The 24,779-nt window shown below is 40.9% G+C and overlaps 1 protein-coding gene across 3 annotated transcripts in view; it reads left to right on the top strand.

Annotated features, from left to right (window-relative positions):
- The window catches only part of LOC125437717 (solute carrier family 22 member 15-like), a 38,055-nt gene that overhangs the window by 9,489 nt on the left and 3,787 nt on the right, over window positions 1–24,779 (top strand). For 2 of the 3 annotated variants that reach the window (XM_048505581.1, XM_048505580.1), the window contains exons 3-9: window positions 6,129–6,261; window positions 7,982–8,146; window positions 11,439–11,568; window positions 13,958–14,179; window positions 15,443–15,583; window positions 15,980–16,068; window positions 18,340–18,448. In XM_048505581.1, the coding sequence (XP_048361538.1) occupies window positions 6,129–6,261; window positions 7,982–8,146; window positions 11,439–11,568; window positions 13,958–14,179; window positions 15,443–15,583; window positions 15,980–16,068; window positions 18,340–18,448 (989 nt within the window). Of the gene's footprint in view, window positions 1–74; window positions 151–6,128; window positions 6,262–7,981; window positions 8,147–11,438; window positions 11,569–13,957; window positions 14,180–15,442; window positions 15,584–15,979; window positions 16,069–18,339; window positions 18,449–24,779 lie in introns of all 3 variants that reach the window. The other variant, XM_048505582.1, reaches the window with a different exon arrangement.

The following is a 24,779-nucleotide window of genomic DNA, read 5'->3' on the forward strand; positions in this document are numbered from 1 at the left end:
TGGAGAATGCAGGGTGATGAGACAAGGAAAACGTGTTTGTGATTTATAGCGTAATAAAATGTCTGTTCTTGCAGCTGTATGTGTGGAGGTGCTTATTATCTGGAACGCTGCACCTCTGTGCTTTGGTCAGTATCTATACAAGAAAATAAGGTAATGATCTGTTCATGTCCTTGAGAGTTACAAATGCATAATTCATCAGCTAACTCATTTTGGAAATGTTAAAGCTTAGTTTTGTCCTTGCACACTTGCAGTGAGTCCTGAGGCCACAGAGTTCTTGCCAAAAATATAAAAATAGTGTTAGGAGTTAGTTTTCCTCTGCATTGTTACTGTTCTTCTCTTATTATTCAATAGTGAATACAAGAAATCTTATCAGTGTTTCAATCAATCATAGACCAGCATAGGATAAATAAAATAAAAAATAGTACACAAAGAATAAAAAATATTAAAACAGTAAGTATAAGCACTAAAAGGGGTAAAAACTTAAAAGGAGAATAGAGATAAGAAGACACCCCAAAAGTTACAGCTGTCAGGTCACTATACCTACTGTGTTGCACAGATCATCCCGTAATGTATTTCAAGTGCTATTACAAAGAATCATAAGCCGGATCAGGATTGGTGTCTGTAAGCAACATGGAGATATAAAACTGTTCTGCATGACCTGGAAATCTATACAACAGTAGTGAAATATAACTAATATGTATACTTTTGTAAAACTGACAGTGGAGAAGCATATGCTCTACTGTTTTTATGTGCCTAGATCCACAGGGGATATTTTCTCTTCTGACATGGAGTCTTCATGTTTTGGCCTCCCAGGACATCAGAGATGAGGGCCTGGCACCATGTGAGTGTAAAAGATCCTGTTGTTTAGACTTTTCCAGATTAGTTAGGTACTCCATGGTGTCAGGCCCAGCTTGCGCTGAGCCTGGCATCCCAGGGACCAGCCTGGCTCCACGGAGTCTGGTGGGATCTGCTATTGCCCAAGGCCACAGCTGGCTTGTTATTACCGCTTGGTGTTTGAATGGTCATTCTTTTTTTCCATACATCCACCTTATTGCCCATGTCCTGGGACTAAGGGGGAGTCTTTCGCAGGCTCAAGATTCCATAACAATATGCACTCTCTATGTCTTTCCTTGTGTGCTGCAAATTGTTTTGAGAAATGTGGGAGTGGGGAATACTGATGGATAAAATACTGCCTGATATACACCAGGGACAAGAGCCACAGCCCCCAGCTTTGGCTACCTGTCACTAGGGTTCTGACAGGGTTCAATAAAGCTTTTGATACCTTCATGAGTCTCAATAATTGACTGGAGTGCCAGACCCTTATACCTGGGAGAGACTGACTACCTTTTAGATTCACTGGCAGTAAAGGTTGGAGGCCTGGCTAAATCCAGTTGGCGCTCTACATCTGCCCAACACTGTTTGATTGCTTCTTTGGCCTGTTCATAGCCCATACTGAATAAAAGTTGCCGAGAAAAACCTCAGTTTAAGATTTTGATAACCGCTGCCTACTTCCGTTAAGACTGAAAATCATCAGAGTCGGGGCAAGGCCAAGTGGGCAAAAAAATTAATTTGATCCAGTAATTAAGTATAACCATTCATGTACTCTAGCCTTCATTCTCATGAAAGTCTCCCCAATGCTGAGAACCCCTGTTGGGTTTAACAGACTTATGCCTCCCAAAAGGGTTGTAACATGCTGAATGGCCAGGAGGAAGGTCACTAACATCAGCTCCTCCTCTGGCCCACACCTGCTATGCTGGCAGCAGCAGCACCACATCTCAGTGCTGAGGAGGGCCGCAGCGGCCTCACACCAGTAGTTTCACCCCTCCACCGGGGCAAGTGGCCCAGGGAGGGCAAATCCCCCAGTGTGGCTGCCATCTGCTCCCATGGGCGGATCCCCCCCCCCCTTGGGACTCCTAGAACACATTTTGGTACTTGAAAGGTTGGGTTAAATAATCTCACCCCTTCTAATCATTTTCAGCAATGAAGGGGGCTTTTGTCTAAAGCAGGGGTCTGCAACCTGCGGCTCTCCAAATGTTCATGGACTACAATTCCCATCAGCCCCTGCCAGCATGGCCAATTGGGGCTGATGGGAATTGTAGTCCATGAACACCTGGAGAGCCGCAGGTTACAGACCCCTGGTCTAAAGAGCTCTATTTGAATTTCCTTCATCTATAAAGTGAATGGAGCCAGACATTTGGGAATTTGTTTAGGTAAAGAACTGCAGATCTCAGAAGAAACTACTCAAGGAACCCCATGTGTGAAAAATGTATGTGCAAAGGGGTAAAACCTTAGGGACTGTCGTGTTCTTAAGACTATGCATATGTACTTACATCCCCAAATGTAGTTTGTGTAACTCACCTGTTTTCCTTCCTTTTTGGATTAGCACTCCAATGTGTAGCATTGCTTGTTTTTTGTACTGATGATTAACCCACATATCAAGGACTTCATCAGAAACTCCAAGTCTGTAGCTTCCTAGAATTAGACTGAAATAAAGGGTTCAGCTGTTTAAACATGTAGCCGTTATGAATTCAGCTTGACATTTTCCAGTTACCATAGTAACCAATGTCTGGCTGCTGTTGTTACCTACGCAAAACTCCAAAATGTATTCCAGACCAGAGAGCTGTTCTCTGATGGCGTGAGATAAATCTTCTTTCTCTCTTCATAAATCTTTTGACTGTGGAGAGTAGAAGACCTCTTGCACCCCATTTTGTGGGATTCCAGTCACATCCAGGTTTATTGCAGTGTCTATGCCATGTGGGTCAATACACAATTGGGGGGGCGTAGGGATACTGGAAAGAGTCCAGCAGGGGGAGGCCAGAAGAGATTTATGGAGCTATCCTAAGCAGATTTACAGCCAAGAAAACACAGGCTAAAGTATCATTTTTTCACTCAATAAGCACTTTATTGATCTGATTTATTGTAATGATGTTATGATTAAGCAGATTTACATTACCTTCAGTGGACGTAGAAGAGTATGACTCTGCTTAGAATGGCATTGCTAGTACAGGGACTGAATTAAGAACATAAGCAAACCATTCTGGATCACATATGGTCCAGCAGTGGCCAAACAGTTGCCCTGAAGAACCAACAAACAGGTCATAGATGCAGAGTTCTTCCCTAATGTTTCCTCTTAGAGTGGGTTTCATTGTTTTACTGTTTGTGAACATGGAGATGCACCTTTTATTCACTATGGTTAGGAATTATGTACTAGGGTGGATTTGAATTCAGTCAAATAGATTTAAATCAAGATTTCAATTATTAGTCAGTAAGACTTGGCCCCTTTCCGCACAAGCGGTTAAGAGCGCCCCAGGGACGCTAAAAGCAGCGTCCCAGGGGAGGGGTTTGCATGGCCGCTGCAGCGACGGCCTTGTAACCCCTGAGCGGCGCGAAGATGCTGCTCCCTGAGCGAGGTTTTTCAGAAGCAGTGTCTTCCAACTGCTGCCGTGTAAATGGCAGCGGCTGGAATGCGCCATTTCCCCCCTTTCCCGAATGCCTTACCGTCCCCTCCGGCCTTCCGGCGCGTCGCACAGGCCAGGGGACACGCCCTCCTGCCCTGCAACTCCAGAGCTGTCACGCAGGGCTGGGGGAGCATGTCCCCTGGCCTGTGCGATGCGCTGGAAGGCTGGAGTAGATGGTAAGGCGTTCGGGGAACAGCGCAGCCTCTGCGCAGGCTGCGCCGTCTTCCCCACCCCTACCGGGACCATCCATGCGGTCCTGGGGGGGGGGGTGCGTGGGCATAGTTTATGCCGATGCACCCCCACAGCGTGGCCGTGCAGAAACGGCCTCGATTTGTGGTTTTCTACATAAAGACTAATTCTTGCTGGTGTAATAATCAGAGGCATAGCTGGACCAAACTGCGCCAGGTGCGCATTCTACATTTTTCGCCCCCTCCAGCGGCACCCCCCTTCGCACACTTACCTCAGTTCCTTTCCTTTTTCAGAACTTTTTCAGGCTGCAAAAGGCCTGTTCTCAGTAAAAATGGCCTGATGGGAACTGTACTTCCCAGGAGACCTTGTGAGCCCCAAGGTCTCCTGGGAACTGTAGTTCCTCAGGCCGTTTTTATTGAGAACAGGCCTTTTGCAGCCTGAAAAAGTTCTCAAAAAGGAAAGGAACTAAGGTAAGTGTGGGAAGGGGGAAAGGGGGGGCGCCATGTGGGGCACCATGGGGGATTTTCCGAACCCCCCAGGCGTGCGCCCAGTGCACAGCACACCCCCACTTCCCCTTGTAGCTTCGCCACTGGTAATCATAATATTTACAACCAGATAATGGTCTCATTTTTAGAATAATAACTTTTCAGATTAGCTTTACAGTTAATATAAAAATTACTGATTTGGTCACATTGTTAGAACTATATAGATAGTTCACCTCTAAATAATGTCATCATTATATCCAGTTTCATTTGGACCTTCAGACCTTTCATTTCTTTGTTGCATTGTTTGCATTATGCACCCATGCCAACCTTACCTGTAGGTAGAGGAAATTCATTAAAATATTCCCAAACTGGATCTCTTTTACTGCCTGCTGCTATTTTAGATTTTTTTGCTCCAAGGTTACAATAATGTGGTAAACCTCAGACTATACGCACGAAGATCCCAAGACATGTGGAATATTCCGTTCCAAAGGGTTCCCTTTCAATTTTACTGCTTGCCTCTCCCTCCTCACAAGTAGCTCCTTGTACAGATCTATTCCATACCAAACAATCTTCTATTCATTGAACTTCTTGAAACTTAGTACCTAAGAGGTAAGGGGGTTGATTCTGTGTACATAAATTTGCAAAGGAACCTTGGGATTAAGGTCTTGTTCCTCAACTCCCTATGTTCATTTTATAACATTTTTGCTGTGAACGAAAACTTGTTATTTTTGCAGAGACAGATTTGCAGTTTTGAGAACTGCAAAACCGTATATCTGTGATAATACTTTATAGATAGAAAAAAAAATGTCCAAAACATTCTTACAGAAACTGCTGGAAAAGCATGACATTGTGAATGGATTAATGGAATTAATTTACACAAAAAAATTAAAAATGTAATGAATATACAGCTTCAAGCTGTATAATTAAAAACTAATTCTTATTTCATAAGGAAGAACCTTTACACTATGATGCATCTTAAATAGAAAACTATTTAAACTATCTTCACATAGATTTTTCCTCAAAAAGGATTTTATTAAAAAACAGGTTTTAAATTTTAAAAATTTGATTTTATTTGTTTATACATATATGCATATCATTGATTAGTATCCACCTTCCCATTGACCATGATCTAGATGACCCAGACTTGCCCGATCTTGTCACATCATGCAGGCTAAGCGGGGTCAGTCCTTGTTAGTACTTGGATGGGAGACTACCAAGGAATACCAGGGTCGTTATGCAGAGGAAGGCAATGGCAAGCCATCTCTGTTAGTTTCTGGCCTTGAAAATCCTACTAGGTTGCCATTAGTTGGCTGTGTCTTGATGACACTTTACATACACAGTTGCCATGTGTCTGTCTAATTCTCTTCTAAAGCTCTACTCATGGCCATTGTTGTATCCACTGGCAGTGAATTTCACAATTGAGTAAAGAAGTATTTCCTTTTACCTGTCCTGTACCTGTTGCCCATCACCTTGGTTGCCCCTGAGTTCTAGTATTATGTGGGATGGAGAAAAGCCCCTCTCTAGGCATTCTCTCTACCATATACATAATTTTATAAACCTCTACTGTGATAACATAACCATCTGTTTTCTAAACTGACAATTCCCAAACTCTTCAGCCTTTCCTCATAGGACGGGTGCATGTACCCCTTGATCATTTTGGTTGCCTGCATTATAGCCTGATTCCAAAATAGATGGCACATTGTGATCTTTTAGGAATCCTTTTCCTGTGGTTGTATGTCCATTTTTAGAGCCTCATTAATTGAAAAATGACTGAATGTAAGCAGGTTTTTTTGGAGGTAAATGTGGGTGGGGAAGGGTTCACTACTCCTCATGGCCTTTGTAAACTCTCCACTTTCCCAAACTTCTATTCGGTAGGAAGTTGTCAGTAAGCTGATTCTCAAGACACTAATTTTTCATGTCAGGCTTCCCTCTAAAAATTCTCTGATTTGTTACTGTATTTTAACTGATCAACTACTCAATTTTTTGTTTCCAACAGTGGTATTTAATCAAACATGAAGCATATAAAGTGAGCCTGGCATCGTCTTTGTATTTTGCTGGCTTACTCATTGGAAATATACTGTTTGGCCCATTGTCAGATAAACTGGGCAGGAAGCCTGTGTATATGTCAGGTAAGATCTTGTGGACTTTTTCTTCATGGACTCATTTCTTTGCAAATTTGAACTTTTTCCATTAGTATGAGCATCCTTTGGCTTATAAAATATATAGAGTTTTTAGCATTTTTAGAGTTTTTAGCATTAAACAAATGAATTCACGTTGTTTCCCACCTGCACTTGTATGAATTTTATTGATGTAAACTGCATCATTCTAGAATGACTCCACAAAATCCTGAAGTTACAAAAGAAAAAGAAAAATTTATACCATGTTTGGAGAAATTAAATTTCAACTGAAGTTTACAGCACTACGGTAATATTTTCCCCCAGCTAATTTTTTATGCCCCTCCAGCTACACAATGAAAAAATGATATTTGAAAAGAAAGAATCTGTACAAAATTATTGGTTTATTTTACCAATTTAGGTGAATAATTTTTGACAGGTTTCTATTTATTACAGTTATTCATTTTATGTATTAAAACATTTTTATCTTGTCTTCCCTCTTGGTTCAAGGTGTCTTACAATAATAATTAAAACAATCCCAAAGATAATAATTTAAGATTTTACAGTTAGCTTTGTTTTCACTTTACAGATATTCATTGGTGTCCTTACTGGCCTTTTAATATAATCTTAATAGAACCATCTCTGGGATAAACTATAATGTATATCTTGTTATGAACATTATATATCTGATTTTCAGACAATCTTAATTTTGGGTAGTCCAGCATATATAGAAATTAATCCTACTTTATCTTGGCCAGCATTTTTAGTATTGACTTTATATCATATGTTCTAGGCTTTGCTGTTCATTTAAAAATTTTATTTATTTAAACTCTGCCCTGCTGTCTCCTGATAAATTGGGCCCGGGGCGTCTTACGCTAGGGTACAACAATTAAAATACATATATAACTGTTAAAACCTTGTTATATAACAGTGGTGGCGAACCTCTGGCACGGGTGCCAGAGGTGGCACTCAGAGTCCTCTCTGTGGGCACGCACAGAGTTGCCCCCACCACACATCTAGGCTGGCCTGGACCGTTGGCTTGATTATTAGCATTAAACCTAAGACCTAGTTTTGGGGAAGTAGTGTAGGTAACCCTGTTAAGTGCTGTTAAACTAAAGCATGATCCTTTACCTGGGAGTAAGCTAGGTTGCTGGCGATGGGGCTTGCTTCTGAGTAAACCCTCCTAGGATCGTGATTCACGCGTTGGAAGAGTTGCACGGTTGCTTCAAAGCAAAGCCACGGACTACCACCAAGCTTACTCCCGAGTAACGCACACCTTGGAGCCAACCGGTTTTTCTAAACAAAAACGTCAGTATTCAGGTTAAATTGTCGTGTTGGCACTTTGCGATAAATAAGTGGGTTTTGGGTTGCAGTTTGGGCACTCGGTCTCAAAAAGGTTCGCCATCGCTGTTATATAATGTTCAGAAGTGCTCAAATGTACTAAAATCTTGTACATTTCCTCTTATTGGAAGAGGAAAAGGAAGAAACAATTAACCCTTAACCAAAAAAGGATAAAAGAGAAGGGAGGAGGGAAAGGGAGACCAGCTAGATTAATGATTTTAGATGAGTCTAAACACTGTTGTTTGGTTATGTTTTAAGACAGTAAAAATTCATTATGATCATTTGCTTCAGTGGCTCTAAGGTTTCACCCAAGATGCAGTAAGAAGGTAGTGTGTTTTCTTTTTCTCCATAATTGTTCATTATTTAGGATTAATATATTGTGTGTTTTGTGCAGGTCTCTTCTTCGATGTTATTTTTGGGTATATCTCAGCATTTGCACCAAGCTATGAAATTTTTGCAATGTCACGCTTTTTTGTTGGGATTACAAATGGTGGTATGTCTTTAGTGTCTTTTGTTTTGACACAAGAATATGTAGGAAAATCATTCTGGGCATTGACAGGTAAGATATTAGGACTTGGTTCAATCTGTAAAATGTAACTGTCAAAATTCTTGCCAATTAGATTTACGTTTAGTGGAGAGAAGAACTTGATGTATTGGGATTCTTAGTCCAGAGTTTATTGATTTCAGGAGGAAACTTGCCAAGGAGTACTTTATTAGCTCACAAACACAGACCTTGAGATCTTTGTTTAAAGGTTTCAGAATATGGCAGTTGCTTTTAATAGGCATTTAATATTATATTTTAAATTCCCAAAACTCATTCCTGGTTTCATTTCTCAACAACTTTAGAATGGCAGGACCCCAAACTTTTATTTTTTTCCCACAAAATAATTTTCTATCGTGGTATTTTTAATCCTTGAAAGTCCACATGTGCATTTAATATTTTTCAAAGTTTGAAAGAAGACATCTTTTCCAATATCTGCTCTGACTCCTGGAGGTTATTTATTGGGCTTGTTGATGACTGAACAGTACTCTGTTTTCCTGTAGCATGTGCTCCAGAAGCAGCTTGGCAGCATGCAAGATACCTACTTGGTTCATTTCTGATTATTGTGTATGTGAAGTGCTGTCAAGTCACAGCTGAGTTAAGGTGACCTCATAGGGTTTCCAAGGCAAGAGATGTTCAGAGAAGGTTTGCCATTGCCGGCTCTGCATCATGCCCCTGGTATTCTTTGGAAGTCTCCCACCCAAATACTTGTCAGGGTTGAGGCTAAGAGTGTGTGACTGGCCCTGGGGTCACCCAGCAAGTTATGGCAGAGTGAGAATTCAAACCTGGGTTTCCCAGATCCTAGTCTGGCACTGTTATTCCCTGTAAAGGTAAAGTAGATCACTAGATCAGCAAAATGGGGCTACTTTAATCTAGGGAATGATGTCTGCATATCTAGGGAAATGCCAATTCCATAGTACCTATTTCTTTTTCTAATCCCCCCCCCCCGCAAGAATTGTGAATGTTTGCAAGTACAAGCCCTCTGTTTCCCTGATTGTCCTATGAACAAAGACCTTTTGCCTACATTTTAAGGATCAGTGATTCCCACTTGTTTTCCAAGTCCTCTAAAGGTCTCTGTCTCCTCACAGAAGTCTGAAAAGCATTGAGATACTTCCCTGATTTTCAAACCTCTATGAGATCAAAAGAAAAGCGACAGAGACTACTCCACCTTTCTCTGTTATCTGCAAAAAGGAATGAGGAATCTCCCTGTCTTGGGCTGAGTCTCTTGAAAATCCCAAGACAAAAAGATTCACTCTTCCTTCTTCGGACCACAAAGAAAGGTGGAGGAGTCTTGTCACCTGAATTGAGTTGGGGCAGGTTTCATATGTGTGTGGGAAGGAACCCAACTTTGAACAATTCATCCACTTCATAAAGGGCTGATGGCCAAGCTAGTTGGCGGCCTAGAACTTTTTAAAACACTGTGCGTGCCTATAGGTATGCCTGGCCAACTCCTGCTAATTTAAATTTGAGTAAGCTGGCCTCCTCAACTTGAGTGCTTTATCACAGACTCACTCCTGCATGCCTGAATAAGAGTGTTACATAGTGCTCCAACATATCCTGTTCCTGTTTGACTGGGACTGAACAAAACCATACTTCTTAGAGACTGGAGGAGATATTGGAGATTCTATTATTAGGCAATGGTAGCTGGGCACTTTGGAGTTATTAAAAACAGCAGGCCAGTCCAAAAGTTTGTGATAGAACTTTGATATTGCAAGATGCCTCTTGAATGTAATTGGTTCATACATTCAGCTGTGCCATCAAGCGATAACAAATGATTTTGTAATCATCATTGCTGTTAGCAATTGTTTAAAAGTACAGACTGAATATTGGGCAACCTAACTAATAACCATGTGATTTGATATGAATTTGTGTATTGTCTGTTAGGTTAACGTTGTGAGAAGCATCATTATTCCTTATGCACACTTAATAAGATTTAGTAAATTTTGACATTATTATTCTCTCTAGCAGTGGCAGATGTATGACACATGTGAACACTAGCAGTCACTCTCAGGGTGGCTTATCCATTTCTTTTCTTAATTTGGAGGGAGGGTGTCTTTCAATTAAATCATTGTAGGTGAGTTGTCAATCAAACATGATCTTGTGCCTTATCCCTTTATTTTTCCAGTTATCTATTGTCCCCTCCTTCTTCTTCCCCATGTGTGTTCTTATTACCTTGTAGAGACTGTAATGAGTCATGCTTTTTCATTCACTTGTTGATTTTTCTTCTTCTCTCCAAAAGCTTCCCTCCTATTTTGTTTGTTACCATTTCCCGTCTGTTTTTCCTTTCTGGTTTCTCCCTCCTGTTGATCTCTCTTGGCTCACCTTTCATTTCCCCCGGCAGAGCTGGCCCTTAAGAGGTTGAAGAGGTGCTCCACTCCCTGCTGCCTGCCATTTCAGGTGCTGTGTTTAGTATCTCTCAGCCATCAAGCAGACTGAGATGGTTGATTAGTACTTGGCAGGGAGAGGGAGTCAGTATTTCACAATAGCATTGATGATGTAGTGGTAGACATGGCAACCGTGTTAAAAGGTCCACAAGCTACAGTTTTTCAGCTGCTGTTTGTGAACTCCTCTTATGGTATATATTATTACTTATACTACATTCAATAGATAGCAAATGTTTTGTCCTTTAGCTGTGGATTCTTTCATAAATGTCTTGACTGAGAATATTTTTCAGTAATTTCTGTTCAAACCACATCTTTATAAGGTCAGGATCCTCTGAAGACTGGGTCAGAATATGGTTTGAATGAGTCAGTGGGATGTAGTTTTTTCAATCAATGTGATTCAGATTGAAGTACTAATGGATTTTGGTGGGGGATTTTCTGTGTTAGTTTTGCATTTTTTGTGTCTCTCTGAATTATTTATCAAAATGTACAGAGATATATCAGCTACAGCATTTCTTTGTCCCTCTCTGCTAAGTTTGAATCTATTGCATGTCATTTACTTTTCATTTTATCTACCTAAGTTTTTTTAAAATGCTGGAATCTAATAAATCTAATAAATTTCTTAAGATTGCCGAGCTACGTAAACTGTAAGGAAAGGGTTAAGATACTAGGAGCAAAGTGTTTCATTATAAATAGTTTCCAGTTTGTTACACAATTCCATAGATATGTTTCATGTAAATTTCAACAGGTTAGTAGACCAGAACATATATGAAGTGTTTTACTGAAGTAATTTGATTCTTCATGAGTAATTCTTAAAAAAAAAAAAGAATTGTAGTCTTAAAACATTTATATCATTGAGAAAATTTGAGATCCTGGAGAAACAGCACCAGTATTTAACACAGTAGTTTATTTCTTTGTTCTGCTTTCAGGCTCATTAACAAATGTGACATTTGCAGTTGGCATAGCAGTTTATGCCTTATTGGGTTATTGCATAAGAGACTGGCGCTTCCTGGCCTTCGTATCAAATTCTCCAGGACTTTTCTTTTTCCTTCTTTCTTTGTAAGTAGCTATTTCACGTGAAAGTAAATGAATGTGGAATATTTTTTTGTATACCCCTGGAGGACAGAATAAAAGCTTGACAACTAGTTTGCTTGCCATATTAAGGCTACATTGACGCACAGCACATAGAAGGATAAATTTTATTTATTTCAAATCCCCTTTTTTCCTCTTTTCAAACAAAAAATCCAAGACTGCAAACTATGACAGTTGGTTACAAGTTAGTGAAACCTGCCCTCCCTATTTCACACTAGTTGGGCCAAGCAGGCTGATGAAAAGGACCTCTCCCTGCAAAGTTGCAGAGTGGCCACCCTTGATGGCATCTAAATAGGAAGGGCCAGCCTGGCTGATAGCAAACTGAAGCCTGCTTCAGAGTGCAGTAGAAAGCTAACCGTGGTTAGTGTTGCCAGAGTGCTAATGCCAAGTTTTATGTTGGGTTGGATACTATCCATGTGTGGGGACAATAAATGTATTGGTTCACAATAGATAAGAATTTTGACCAGTTTTCCCCTTACTGTTTTTGGCACCTACCAAACCCTTAAGGGCATGATGTTGGAGGGTACAGCAGGCATCAGTAGGGAGGGGGACTGTTCAGTGATGGGATTCAAATAATTTAACAACCAGTTCCGGTGGTGGGAATTCAAATAATTTAACAACTGATTGCTTTCAAGCACCATTTTAACAACCGGTTGTGCCGAAGTGGTGCGAACCTGCTGAATCCCACCACTGGGACTGTTGCATCTGTGGGCATACTTCCACTCGCGCTAGGCAAGATCTGCCCCACATGATCAATGCTGACGAGAGAGGGACAGGCATGAGTGTGTCTTAAAAGCCATGTGTTTAGCCAGACATAAGGGTGTAATATTTATTTAATTTAAAAATCTTTTTAAGCTGCCCTTGCACTCAGTGTAGGGTCCCCAACAACAAAAATATTAAAACAAGCTTATCACACATGAAAAGTAATTAAAACAAAACAGACAGATAAGCAGGAACATGTTTATAATAAGGGAGATAAGAGTTTCCATGCTGGTGGCATAATGACAGATAAATAAATTTCCGAGAACTCTACAGGGAAAAATTAATTAAAAATAAAGCAAGTAAAAGATGTTCTCCCTCTTGCACATTGCCTTGTGATTATGGCATTATATTACACAAAATAATAACACTGTAATTGTTAAATTGGTTATGGCTCTAATGTAACAAGCAATTATGATGTGTCAGTTCCAGTAGGTTTGTCTTTCTTTTGTCACATTGAATGAAGCAGCTTGTTTAGTCTGTCTTTCACACCAGCTAATAATTATTTAAAATGAATTGTGTGGCATCTCATTTGCCATTTGGAAGTCCAGTGTGGTCTAGGTAGCTTTTTACATTCTGCTACACTGATAATTTGCAATAGGAGAATGTGAAAAGAAGAAAAATAAACATGGACATGATCCATCTCTTTGAAAGCATGGAAGGCAAGCATGCCCACAATAAAGCTTATTAGAATTAGATGAAAGAAAATGTATGTATTTTTCTATTTTCTTGAGAAGTCTTAGAAGAGGTTAATACATAAAAGAAACACAACCATAAGGGGTGGATGCAATAGAAATGACTATTCTGCCCATGACTTGGGGAGCTAAAATCCTTCCAGGTGTTGATGCTGGTTCCTTTGTTTCCTTAGTTTTGTGACTGAGGATGATGATGCACTTTATGTGGGCTTTAAAAAGAATGTTGGGATAAACTGTGTGTTTGTGTAAAGTGCTGTCAAATCACAGCTGACTTACAGTTATCCCATAGGGTTTTCAAAGCAAGAAATAGTCAGGGATTGTTTGCTATTGCCTACCTTTGTGTCCTGACCCTGGACCTCCTTAATAGCCTCCCATCCAAGTACTGATCAAGGCTGATCCTACTTAGCTTCTGTGACCTAATAAGATTGACGTAGCCTGGGCTATCCAGGTTAGGGCTAGAGGTGAACTGCTAGTGCATTACTCTCTTGGTGGTTTGGAGGGTGTTTTAATATTTTAATAGAATTTCAGATTGGAAAGGTTTACAAAGTTCTGTATATTTTTACCTGTTCTCTGTGGTAGATAATTTTTGTGAAACTTTGAAAAGTATTTCACACCATAGAGTTGGAGCCATTCAAAACTGGAAGTTTCCACTGACTCCTCCTTCCAGCTGCAGACCCTCCTTACATAGTTCTTTAGAGTAAACTATCTGCCTAGAGCAACATTTCATGGAGAGCAGTGGGCAGCGGTTGGAAGGGAAAGGGGAGAAAGTTCCATTCTACTGATGGAAAATGGTGTCTGGATCCAATCCTATAATTGTTACATAATCTGACACTTGTATTAAAAGAAGCATAGTAATTCAGTGAGTAAGTGTGAGTGTTTTTGTTGTAATGTTTCTCTTTCAGCATGCTTCCAGAATCACCAAGGTGGCTGTACACCCAAGGCAGAACTGCAGAAGCAGAGAAAGTTCTACAATACATAGCCCATGGAAACGGAAAAGAAAGAGTGGCTGTGAAATTGAAACAGTGTCCTGGAGCAGTGAAAAAGGATGACTCAACAGCTGCTGTCTTAAATCTAGTTCAACACCCTGTCCTTCGGTGGCGCACTGTCATCTTAATGTACATCTGGTAATTAATGCGAAGAGATTCAGAAAATACTTGAACCAATTTCACAGGGGAAAAGCAAATCCTAATGGGTAGAAATCTTATTTTGAAGCTGCATTGGAACATTTTCAAGGTTACCAGAACATCAAACAAAACTAAAGAAAAAAGCTGTTTTTTCTTGATAACTTTTTCTTTTGAAATCATGAAGGATCATTGTCTTGATTTTTGTAGCATTCCGCCCTCTTCAATCTATGGGGCTGAGAATTGAGTCTTCCCCAGCCTTATGACATCACCACAGACGTCTATGAGTTATAATTGTTAAACAGGTTCAATGTGTGGCAAGTACAGTGTACACTAGGGGGTTGTGGGGTTTCCAGTAGCATTTTCTCCTGGCTCTTCACCTGCATCTGTGGCTGGCATCTTCAGAGGATCTGATGGTAGTAAAGCAAGTGGAGTATATATACCTGTGGAATGTCCAGGGTGGGAGATCCCACCCTGCAAAATTCGGTTCCCAGGAATGGGCAGTGTTGTGGAAGAAGACTTGGTTGGATTATGAGCTGGGAACAGCCAACTCTTTATGAGTTTTGGGCTGTTAAAACAAAGAAACTCTGGCAAGTTAATGGCCCTTAATTGCTGGACAGGAGGTTTAAGATTAAGGTTCGGGAGAAAAAGGTGCAGGGTGAGTAGCTTCACTGATGAAATCAGGGTGTGGGCATTTATAAGTTCTTTGTGAGACTGGTGCCGGGTGCATGATCTCAAGGTTGGGCTGTTATCTAGATTCAAGTGGCTGAGCCATTGTCTAATGCTATACATGCTTAATTCGGGAGGCGGAAAGACATGTCAGGCAAGCCCTCTTATCAAAGCCCTTGAATTAAGATTTGGTGTCCTTTTTACCCTTGCTCTGCTCCATGAGTCTGGGCTGTCTATGATATCAAGAAATAACTGGTAGGGCCTTCAGAAATGCCCCCACCCCAATCTGGCTGTAGGCTTGCCTGGCAACAGTCTCCTGCTGAGAGCCCAGCAGGAGGAGGATTTTCTGCTCCACATGTTGTTATCTGACAGAAGGGAGAGGGAGGAAGTGGGAGGTCTGAACTCTTTCCTGCTGAAAATCCTGTCCTCTCTAGTGCCTCATGAAATCTGATAGCTAGAAGCTTCTCCGCTACAAAATTATGTGTTTTTCTGTAATATATTCTTTGCATGGTACTCAGCTAAATAAAAGTTAGTGCTGCTTGAATAAAGCCTAAAGCAATCGTCATTTGCTGATCAATCTTTCGTTGAAATCTTTAGGTATGTGTGCAGCCTTGTATATTATGGCTTAACACTGAATGCCGGTGAATTAGGAGGGAATCTGTATCTTAATGTTGCTCTTTATGGCCTTGTCGAAGTTCCAGCATTTCCACTCTGTATGTTCTTCATTGAGAAACCTTGGTAAGCATCCAACTGCCGGGGGTATAATGGACTGTTACAACTAACATTGCATTGTGGAGTTTTGCATTGACTTGTTTTATTAAAGTACATAAGTGTGCGATTGCCGTGATGAATAAATCTTAGATGACCTTATCACTACAGCTGAGACCTGCTGGGCTTGGGCAGTACATGAACTGTGCTCTTTTGGCCTAAAATCATACCTACTTCATGCACTGATGGCCTCGTCAAAGATTAATATTCTATTTAGCACTGACCTACTCAGTTTTTAAGACTTGCCTGCCTGTTTCTTTGATTGATTTTTCTCTTGACAACCACAGGGATATTTCCAATAGTTTTTAAAAAATTTCAAATCCTTGTGGAGTTCCAGACTGAACTTGTGTTGTTTTTCTTCTGTAGGTCAGGAAGACGTAAAAGTACAACTGCTTTTTTGATATTTGCCGGTTTTGCTTGTATGTTTACCATGTTTGTACCAGAGAATACTGGTGGTGAGTATGTTCTCCCCCACCCCCCTTAAAGTAAATGTAACTTGTGCTGGTGTACACAGCTGGTCTTATCAGAACACAAAATGCCAAATGCCTGTTGTGTTTTAGAGGCCAACAAGAGCATCATTGTGAAATTTTCCTAAATAAACTTAAAAGCCTGCATTTTGAACTGTGCACATTGGCTCAGTTCAGACATCATGTGAAACAGATCTCAGAGAGACACCAAAGCAAATGCAGAGTTCAATGCCATTGTTACTTTGATTAAATTACAGGTTTGCACAATGACTGAAGTGAGCCAATGTGCATTTGCAAAGTATGTATTCACTGAGACTTCTATTTCCTTGATTTCTGTGGAACCTGCTTTGAGTATCAGCAAGCCAAATCAATACCATATCTTTATTCACAGCTTTTGTTTAGTGGGAAAAAAATTAGAGCTGCTATTAGTAATTTAGTAATTTCCCATAAATCATTCCTGGTAGCCTGGAGCATTATTCTGTAATTTTCATAAAAGTCTATGTCTTGTATTTGCTGGTTATTAACCCATTCTGTCGTGTGAGTTTCGCTGTTGGAGTTCTGGACCAATACAGTTCCTCCTATTTAGGCCTCTTGGCTGGCTTCAGAATGGGAGATGGTTCACTTTCACCTTTGCCCACGTCCTCCTCTCTACTATGACAGGAGAGTCTCATACCCTCCTCCCTGACCTGCAAAGGAGGTCTTTATGTGTGAGAGAGGATCCCAGATGTATACCTGCCTAGGAGGGCTCCTCAGCCCCTCCCAGTAAGAGCTTCCCTTGTGAGAGGCTTGAAGGGGCATGGGCACCTTTCACACCCATGCTGGGGGCAGAAAAGTCTGGATTTGTATCCCCCCTTTCTCTCCTGTAAGGAGATTCAAAGGGGCTTACAATCTCCTTTCCCTCCCCCCCCCCAACAAACACCCCATGAAGTGGGTGGGACTGAGAGAGCTCTGAAGAACTGTGACTAGCCCAAGGTCACCGAGCTGGCATGTGTTGGAGTGCATAAGCTAAAGTGGTTCACCACATAAGCCTCCACAGCTCAAGCGGCAGAGCAGAGAATCAAACCCGGTTCTCCACATTAGAGTGCACCTGCTCTTAACCACGCTGGCTCTCCCCTGGTCAGCTGATGGAAGTGCTGGATGCGGCAGTCTGGCAAGGTGTTCTGCTGCTCATGGCTCTGCTGAAGGTGTGACCAGTGGCCCACTCTATCAGTAACATGCACATGTACACCAAGACAGGGAGTGAGGGCAGGGAGTGGCATTGATAAATCAGCTAGATTCAGAGCCCATCTTCTGTGGGATTTCCAGTGAGTGCAGATGTGATGCTCGACGTTTAGTCATGTGCTCTATCTGCAAGTTACTTATCGCTGGAGTTTTTGGGAAAATGTTGCTACACAACTAAATGATTATCCATTTTATTTGAAGTTCCCTCTAGAGAGAGTTAAAAAGAGTTCCAGGGCTGGGAGAGGAAAGAATGTTACACTTTCCGTGGTCCTCCTTGTTTCATTTCTTGAAGAATCTTCTGAACAGTTTGTGTATGGAAACAACCAAAATGGTGATGTGGGTATATAGTTGAATGACCATCATATGGTGGCCACCATAAGTGTGTTTCATGGAGGCTGTTGTCTGCCCGGAGCTCTCTACCATGTGGAGAAGCTTACATTCACTGTACCACGGCAAGATAGTATTTTGTAGTGATATATTAATAATACTCCCTCACTTTGAGTCAGTTTCAAACAGAGAGCTGCACTGCATTGTGGATATTTGTAAATAGCCCTGTTTATGAAAAACAGATGTAAGGCAAATCCAGAGAAGTTCCAAACTGTTCTTTAGTGGAATATACTAGGCAAGAATAAATGTTAAAAGGAGCATTTAAGACTATTTTTTATTGAACATAGCTTGGTCAGATACAAATTCATACAACAGAACTCTTCCCCCTCCCCCCAATTCAACATCCATTTCTGCCTCCAATATAGTCACATTCATTAAGTGCTCTGTGGCCTTTTCAGCATTGACTACTGTGAGCTTTTGAAAATATTGCTGGATAGGGGGAAAATCACAAAACAAGTTTATCATTAGCTGAACAATCAATATTGTCATGATTCTTGTAATCTTTAAAAGAAATTTACTTCAGAAATGAATGGTCCTCAGACATCAGATGTAATTACTAAGTGCCGGTTAGCAGGACTTTGCTCACAGACGAAATGAGTCATGCTTATATTTTTGCAAGTGATTTTTTTTAACTGTTGTGTTGTCTTCTAGAATTTTTCATCAGTCCCAGTCTCTTAGCCTTATACGGAAAATTTACCGTGAGTGCTGCCTTCAACATCATATATATTTATACTTCAGAACTCTATCCAACAGTAGTAAGGTAAATGAAAACTGTAATTGTAGTTCAAACTCTTTATTTTCAAATTATATAAGATCCTCAAATAATGACAGCAACACAGCGCAGGTCAGTTTAAACAGCAGCAGCGTATATATTACACTTTCGTAGTTTTAACCTTTTGTGCTCCCAAATTGGCCATTTAGGGGTTCATTGTCTTTGCTGAGCATAAATAAAGTTAATGTCTGGTAGTAAAACAACTCTGTGGTTTACTTGTTGCCTAAGAGCCTATAAAGCTGTTCCTAACTAGTCTTGAGCAAGAGGTATCTGAAGGGTCACCTACTCCTGTGTAAAGCTGCCACATACATAGATTGACAACTAAGACCTTGTAACATGGCTCTCCCCACCCCCACCCCCCTGTAGATTACTTTGTCTGTTGTTGTACCCTGGCTTTAGAATTCCCTCTCCAGACAGGTTCACATTAGCCTACCCTGTTATTCTACTATGGGTAAAACATAATTGCATAGTTTTAATGTGTTTTACCTGTTAGTGCTGATGCTACTTTACTTGTTTTGTCTGGTTTGTATTTTAATCTTGTATTGATTTAATTTCATACATGAGCTTCCTTGCTCTTTGGGGGAATGATGGAATATAACTCTTCAAATTGACTATAAGAGATGAATGATACACAAGGAAATGTCTCTCTCACTTGAAGTATTGAAAGCCATTTTAGCTATTACAGTGCAAATTATGTTTGGGGTGGCTGCAGCCCCCTATTTGGAATGATGAATGTTTTTGTAGGAATTGTGATGTGTGCTTGCATACAGTTTTCCTCTCTTAATGGAAAAACAAACGTGGGACTAGAGATCCATGACACATTTTAAATCGATATATGAAACAAAACAAAATACTGCTTTTCAAGTAAAATGATTTTGATGGATTCCCCCCAATATGATGACTATTGCAGTCACATGAACAACTAAAATAATATTGCATGCCTGAATACTTTTTAGGAATATATCTGTACAAAGTTTTATTCATTGGAGGGTGAAGAAATCTTTGAAAACAATACTTTGCTACCACCTTGTGGTAATGCTTGAATTTACTTAGCTTTCTTCATCCACTTTACACTATATAATATGACTTAATTCAGACAATTCACTAGCCAAAGTTCAGAAAGCAAATGTGGCTCAGGTTCCAAATATACAGGCCATGGCTAATTTCTATCTGTCTGCTTTCTTTTGCCATCTAATCAGCATCATATTCTCTAAGTGGTGTAGCTCCTGGAGGCAGAGCAACACCCAGAGTTTGTCAGTTCAGATAACCATAGCATCATGTATGTTCTGCCTTAGGGCATTCAGTATTGATTTTATTGGTTGGCTACTTTATTGAATGGCTGTTTTTAAATGATTGGTTTGATTTTAAATTGTACTGCATTATTGTAGGAAACTTTTTTGAGCTATGGAAAAGATAGTCTGCAGATTCTTCAAATATATAATTAAAATCAAGTTATTTAGGAGCACAGATTTCTTGATGAGTTAACTGCTGATTGCTTAATAGCAGAGGTTTTTCATTAAACTAGAGGTGAATCGCCTGAAGTTATATGAATCAGGTTCGTCCTTGATTAGAACTCAGAGGCCCCAACCCATGACATACCAATGCTTCATTATGGGGCAAAACAACTGACCTACCTTAAAGGACTGCTTTAAGAATTGCAGAAATAGTATGGTTCAAAAAGCTTTGTACACTTGAACTGCACTATAGAAATCATTTCATCATGATGTCTGTTGTTATCAGGTCTGTCTGCCAACTGAAACCTTTTTACTAGGTATGTTAAGGTAGTAGAGCTATTGATAAGGGACTGGATCCTAGAGTAGATTTCTGCTATTGGAAAGGAAGGTGATTTTTATCAGTTCCCCACTTACAGTGCAAACTATCCAGTTTGCCACTTTGGCTGTTCTTTGAGGCCTCTGTCCCCAGGTAGCAATGTTTTGATAATGTTTTAGTACGCTGCTGGACTAGGGAGGAGAGATTAACAGTGCCATTTCGCTGACAAATATCTTCCATTAGTAGAACGCACTATTGGATTTAGCCCTGTATTTAAATAGAATGTTAATTGTTGTATCTTCTGCGCAGTCCTGCATGGGGGATTGTGCAGGCACAGGTTGGCCACAGAGAACTGACCAGAAGGCTTCTAGAAGCTTTTGAGCACTTGGAGTGCTGCCCACTTCCCTCCAGAGCTGAGAGTAGGCTGGGTTTCCTGCCCAAATGGTCATGCGAAAGGAAGTGTGGAGAGTGTCCTCCCTCAGTACTGTCTTTGCTGCCTTGGAGGGAGGACCTGTTTCACTGAGCTTTCAGTTTACTCAAGATTTTTTCTTTCTTCATAAGGGCATTATTCAAAAAGTGTTCCAAATGTTGCACTAAGATGGCTAAAAATGATGAGCATGAAGAATGCCTCTTCTATCTTTGTGAGACATATATTGGCTGTGTGTCCTTCTTGCTTCCTTTTCCCTTTGAAGATCAGGCATGAATGGGTTTTGAGGCCTAAAGTCTCTCACTTTGGTGGATACTCCCTCTAGCAAGTGTTTGAAGAGGACACATATGCCCTCAGCCTCTTCAGGCCCTATGATTCCGCCAGGGCAGTCTTTTAAACACAGTTTTACTCAGCACATGGGGCTGCTTTGGAGCCCCGTGTTAAAAAGGCCAAAAAGAAGGTGAAAAATATCCCTCAGGCAAAGTTGCTAATGTTCTAGCCCAGGGACTTGTCATCACATCCACAGTCAAGTTTCCCATTTTGCCCACATGAGGTCTTTTCTTGATACTGATCATTGTTCTCACCTCAGTGCCAGTGCACCAATCTGACTCCCCAGTTCGTCAGTCTAATGTCTCTTCTTGGCATTCACCTCTGTCTCCTCAATGCCGAGATCCGTTGGTTCCATGGTGTCCATCTTCTGAACATTTTCAGTTGCAATCTCCTCCTCCTTGAAGTGTGTGTCATGGTCAGAGTCCAGGCATCCCATGTCAGCGTTCCCATGTCATGCCCCCCACCATCTGTCGTATCTGTTACTGTTGTAGATTGTCCCTGCTGGTCTACACCTCCTCCATCATCTGAGGACACCTTTCCCTGTCTTTAGCAGGCATTTGTCTCCCTTGCTGGGCGACAATGTTTTTGAGGTCCCTCTGCCTCCTTTAGATGGAGGGGAAAGGTTGACATTGGTAACATATTTGTCTTGTCAACCACAAGTTCAAAATGCTTTCCCTTGCAGATACTCTCCTCTTATTGTCGGGGGACATTAAGTTTGTGGTCCTTGACTTTAAAGATGCCTATTTTCCCTCATTGATTTATGATGCTTTGGTTTCAATATGGCAGAAACTTCTATTAATACAGTATGTTACCAGATTTCCCCTGGTAGGAATCAGCACCAACAACCATAGCAGGTGGAATTCTAACAGGTACCTCCCCTGAGAGCCTTGTTCATTTCTTGCCTACCTGGCAAAGAATTACTTTGGAGACTTAGTATTCCATATTGTTCAATTTGGTTATAGACTTGAGTTTTTTGATCTTCCTCCTTGCGATCACTTTTCTATGGCCAGAGACAGTGCCTTGCTGCAGCTGATTTTACAGTTGCAGGACTTATTAATGAAGGGGGCTGTACAAGAGGTGGTAGTCATCAACTTAAAAGATGCCTGCTTCCATATTTCAATCCATCCAGACTGCAGAAAGTACTTGGGGTTTAGGTATGGGTCCCATGCTTTTCAGAATGTAGTGCTGCTTTTTGGTTTGGCAACAGCCACAAGGGTCTTTACCAATTGCATTGCAGTTGTTGTAGCATACTTGTATATTCTGCGATGCTCTGTTTACCCTTATCTAGATGACTCACTGATAATAGTTCAAACTAAGGATGCCCTCTTGTTATACATTGAGTGGAATTTGAGATTGGTTGTAAATTGGAAGAAATCCAGACTTCAACCTACCCAGAGAATTGACTTCATTGGCAATGTCTTTGACTCCAAGATGTTCAGGACAGTCCTTCCCCCAGACAGGGCTCATTCTCCAAGATCTACTACTCTATCCTTCCTGAGGTCCCACTGGCAGTCAGTCAGGTCCATTCACCACCTCTTGGGTTTGATGGCCTCCACCATGGCAGGAATGGGTAATGCCTACCGAAGGATGCATCCACTGCAGCTTTGGTTTGTGAAGCACTTGAATCCAGCCATTCACCCTCAACATATGCGTGTAGTTGCAAGGGCAGTCACAGCCCATCAGATGCAACTGAGATGCTGAGGCTATCAACAGAGTAGAGCAGAGCTACCCTTGAGTAGACAAGGAGGTCTAGTAGTCCAACTGCTTACACTGCAGCCTCCCACCTTCTTAGAATAAGAATTAGAATAAGAAACACATTGTTCTTTCCACAGGAAGGCTTTACTTGATAGTTGCAGCATAACAGAATACAATACACTATGCAGAGTTCTAAGCTACACAAGACTAAGATAAGCAGAGTAGGACTAAGCACGAAGTCTAAGATAAGTCAGATAACATACAAAGTTCTATACACAGCTTTATAATGTTCAAGCTAGGTATTTTGCCCAGCAATAGTCATCCCATAGGAATAGAGTCACAGTCTAAGGCTCCATTCACATTATAGGTCAACTGTCACAAGTTGCTCCAGACTCTGTCTCAGTCTGTTGCTGACTCAGCTATTTATTTATTTATTTATTTATACTTTCAGCTTTTATACCGCCCTGTCCCCGAGGTATTTGTCTTGTCAACCACAAGTTCAAAATGCTTTCCCTTGCAAAATGCTCCCTAGGCAGCTATCTGCTGCCTAGGAGATTAACTCTTTTTTCCTTTTACATACCATGACAGAGGCTCCTGCTCCTCATGGGTTACACAGTAGCCAAATTACTGACTATGTCTTAGTTGAGTCCAAGATGTTGCGCTCCAGTGAGACCAATTTCTCATAAGAAGGCTTCTCCCACAGCAGAACCTGCGCTCCCTTGAGAGCTGGCCAAGGTGCTGCAATTGTAAGGCTGATCACAGCACCTCAAACTCAGCTGAGAAATCGAGATTGTTCCTTTCCTTTGGGGGAAATCAACACTTCTCAGCTGGGTCCAAGTTGCTGCTGTGATGACTGCAATGTCTGGAGCCTGGCTGAAGCACCTCCTTCACCAGCCTTGCAGGAAGGGAAACATATAGCTGCTAGCAGAAGCTTTGGGTGGTCTGACTTGCTTCTGTGGACCTTGTGTTTTGTGAAAGAGTATCACTTGAGTCCATGTATATCTACAGCTCTGAACTAGAATTTTTTCTCTTAGATATAGGCACTTAATTAAAGAAAAAAGAAACAATTCTCTGTTACATCTGGTATCAGTCCATACGATACTATACCCTTTTCCACCAGAAGGTCTAAGTAGAATTGTAACTTCATCTGCCACCTTTGTTTTACAATGCTCTGCTTGGGTCCTAGTGCCTACCTAACAGATCTAAAGCATTCTGAAACAAAGAGGGCCAAACATGTGGCCGATGAAGTCATAGTTCTACTTAGATCTTTTGATGGGAAAGAGTATAGTGCTTGTTTCACATCAAGAACATTAAATGAACGGAAGAGGTCTTATTATCTTTTTGATATATTTGTTTCATCCCACATGATATAGTTGATAACAATGGTTTACAGATGATCTGGCAGCAAGTAATTGGTGGGAATTTCTTCTCTGTGGACTCTGAACAAAAATGAGTTTGTGTTGATAATCACTACAATCCCAGTTTTTTTAATGAAAACTGTTACCATGCTTAGTATAATCATAGTTAACATAAAATTAAGCTGTATCAATCTTGTTCTATTCCCCTTGATTCAAAAGTATTGTGCAGGTTGAACAATGAAGATAAGGCTTCTGGCTCTGGAGAAGGTCCTTGTTTTGCTTTAATAACTGTTTTTCATTGAAGTGAATTTTAAGTGTTTTAATTTTTCCTCACCATTATTTTAACAACAGTATTGGGTGATTTGTGGCCTGTCGATGAGATACGGCGGATTGGTTCAGATCAGTATGAGAAACTTGGAATCTCAGCTCTCCCGCCCACAGGAGTGTCTTCCAGTTTCTTCAGTTTCTTTTGTAGTCCTTTAGTCCTGATAACAGATAGCTTAATATTAGGATGTGTTTTTAATAGATCCATCATGCTGGTGCTGGTCAGCAAAAGGTTTGGGGGACCCAGATGCCATCCCATAACCCTTTCCTAGCTAATTCCCACACCAGCATATGCACATCTCCTTAACGTTCTTTTTATACTTGCCATAAAACCGCCCCAAGTCCTTTTTGGAGAGTCGGCGGGATATAAATGGAAACAAACAAACAAATAAATAGCAGTGTTTTTTGCTGCCAA

The sequence above is a fragment of the Sphaerodactylus townsendi genome, linkage group LG08, assembly GCF_021028975.2.
Source record: "Sphaerodactylus townsendi isolate TG3544 linkage group LG08, MPM_Stown_v2.3, whole genome shotgun sequence".
Classification (NCBI taxonomy): domain Eukaryota; kingdom Metazoa; phylum Chordata; class Lepidosauria; order Squamata; family Sphaerodactylidae; genus Sphaerodactylus; species Sphaerodactylus townsendi.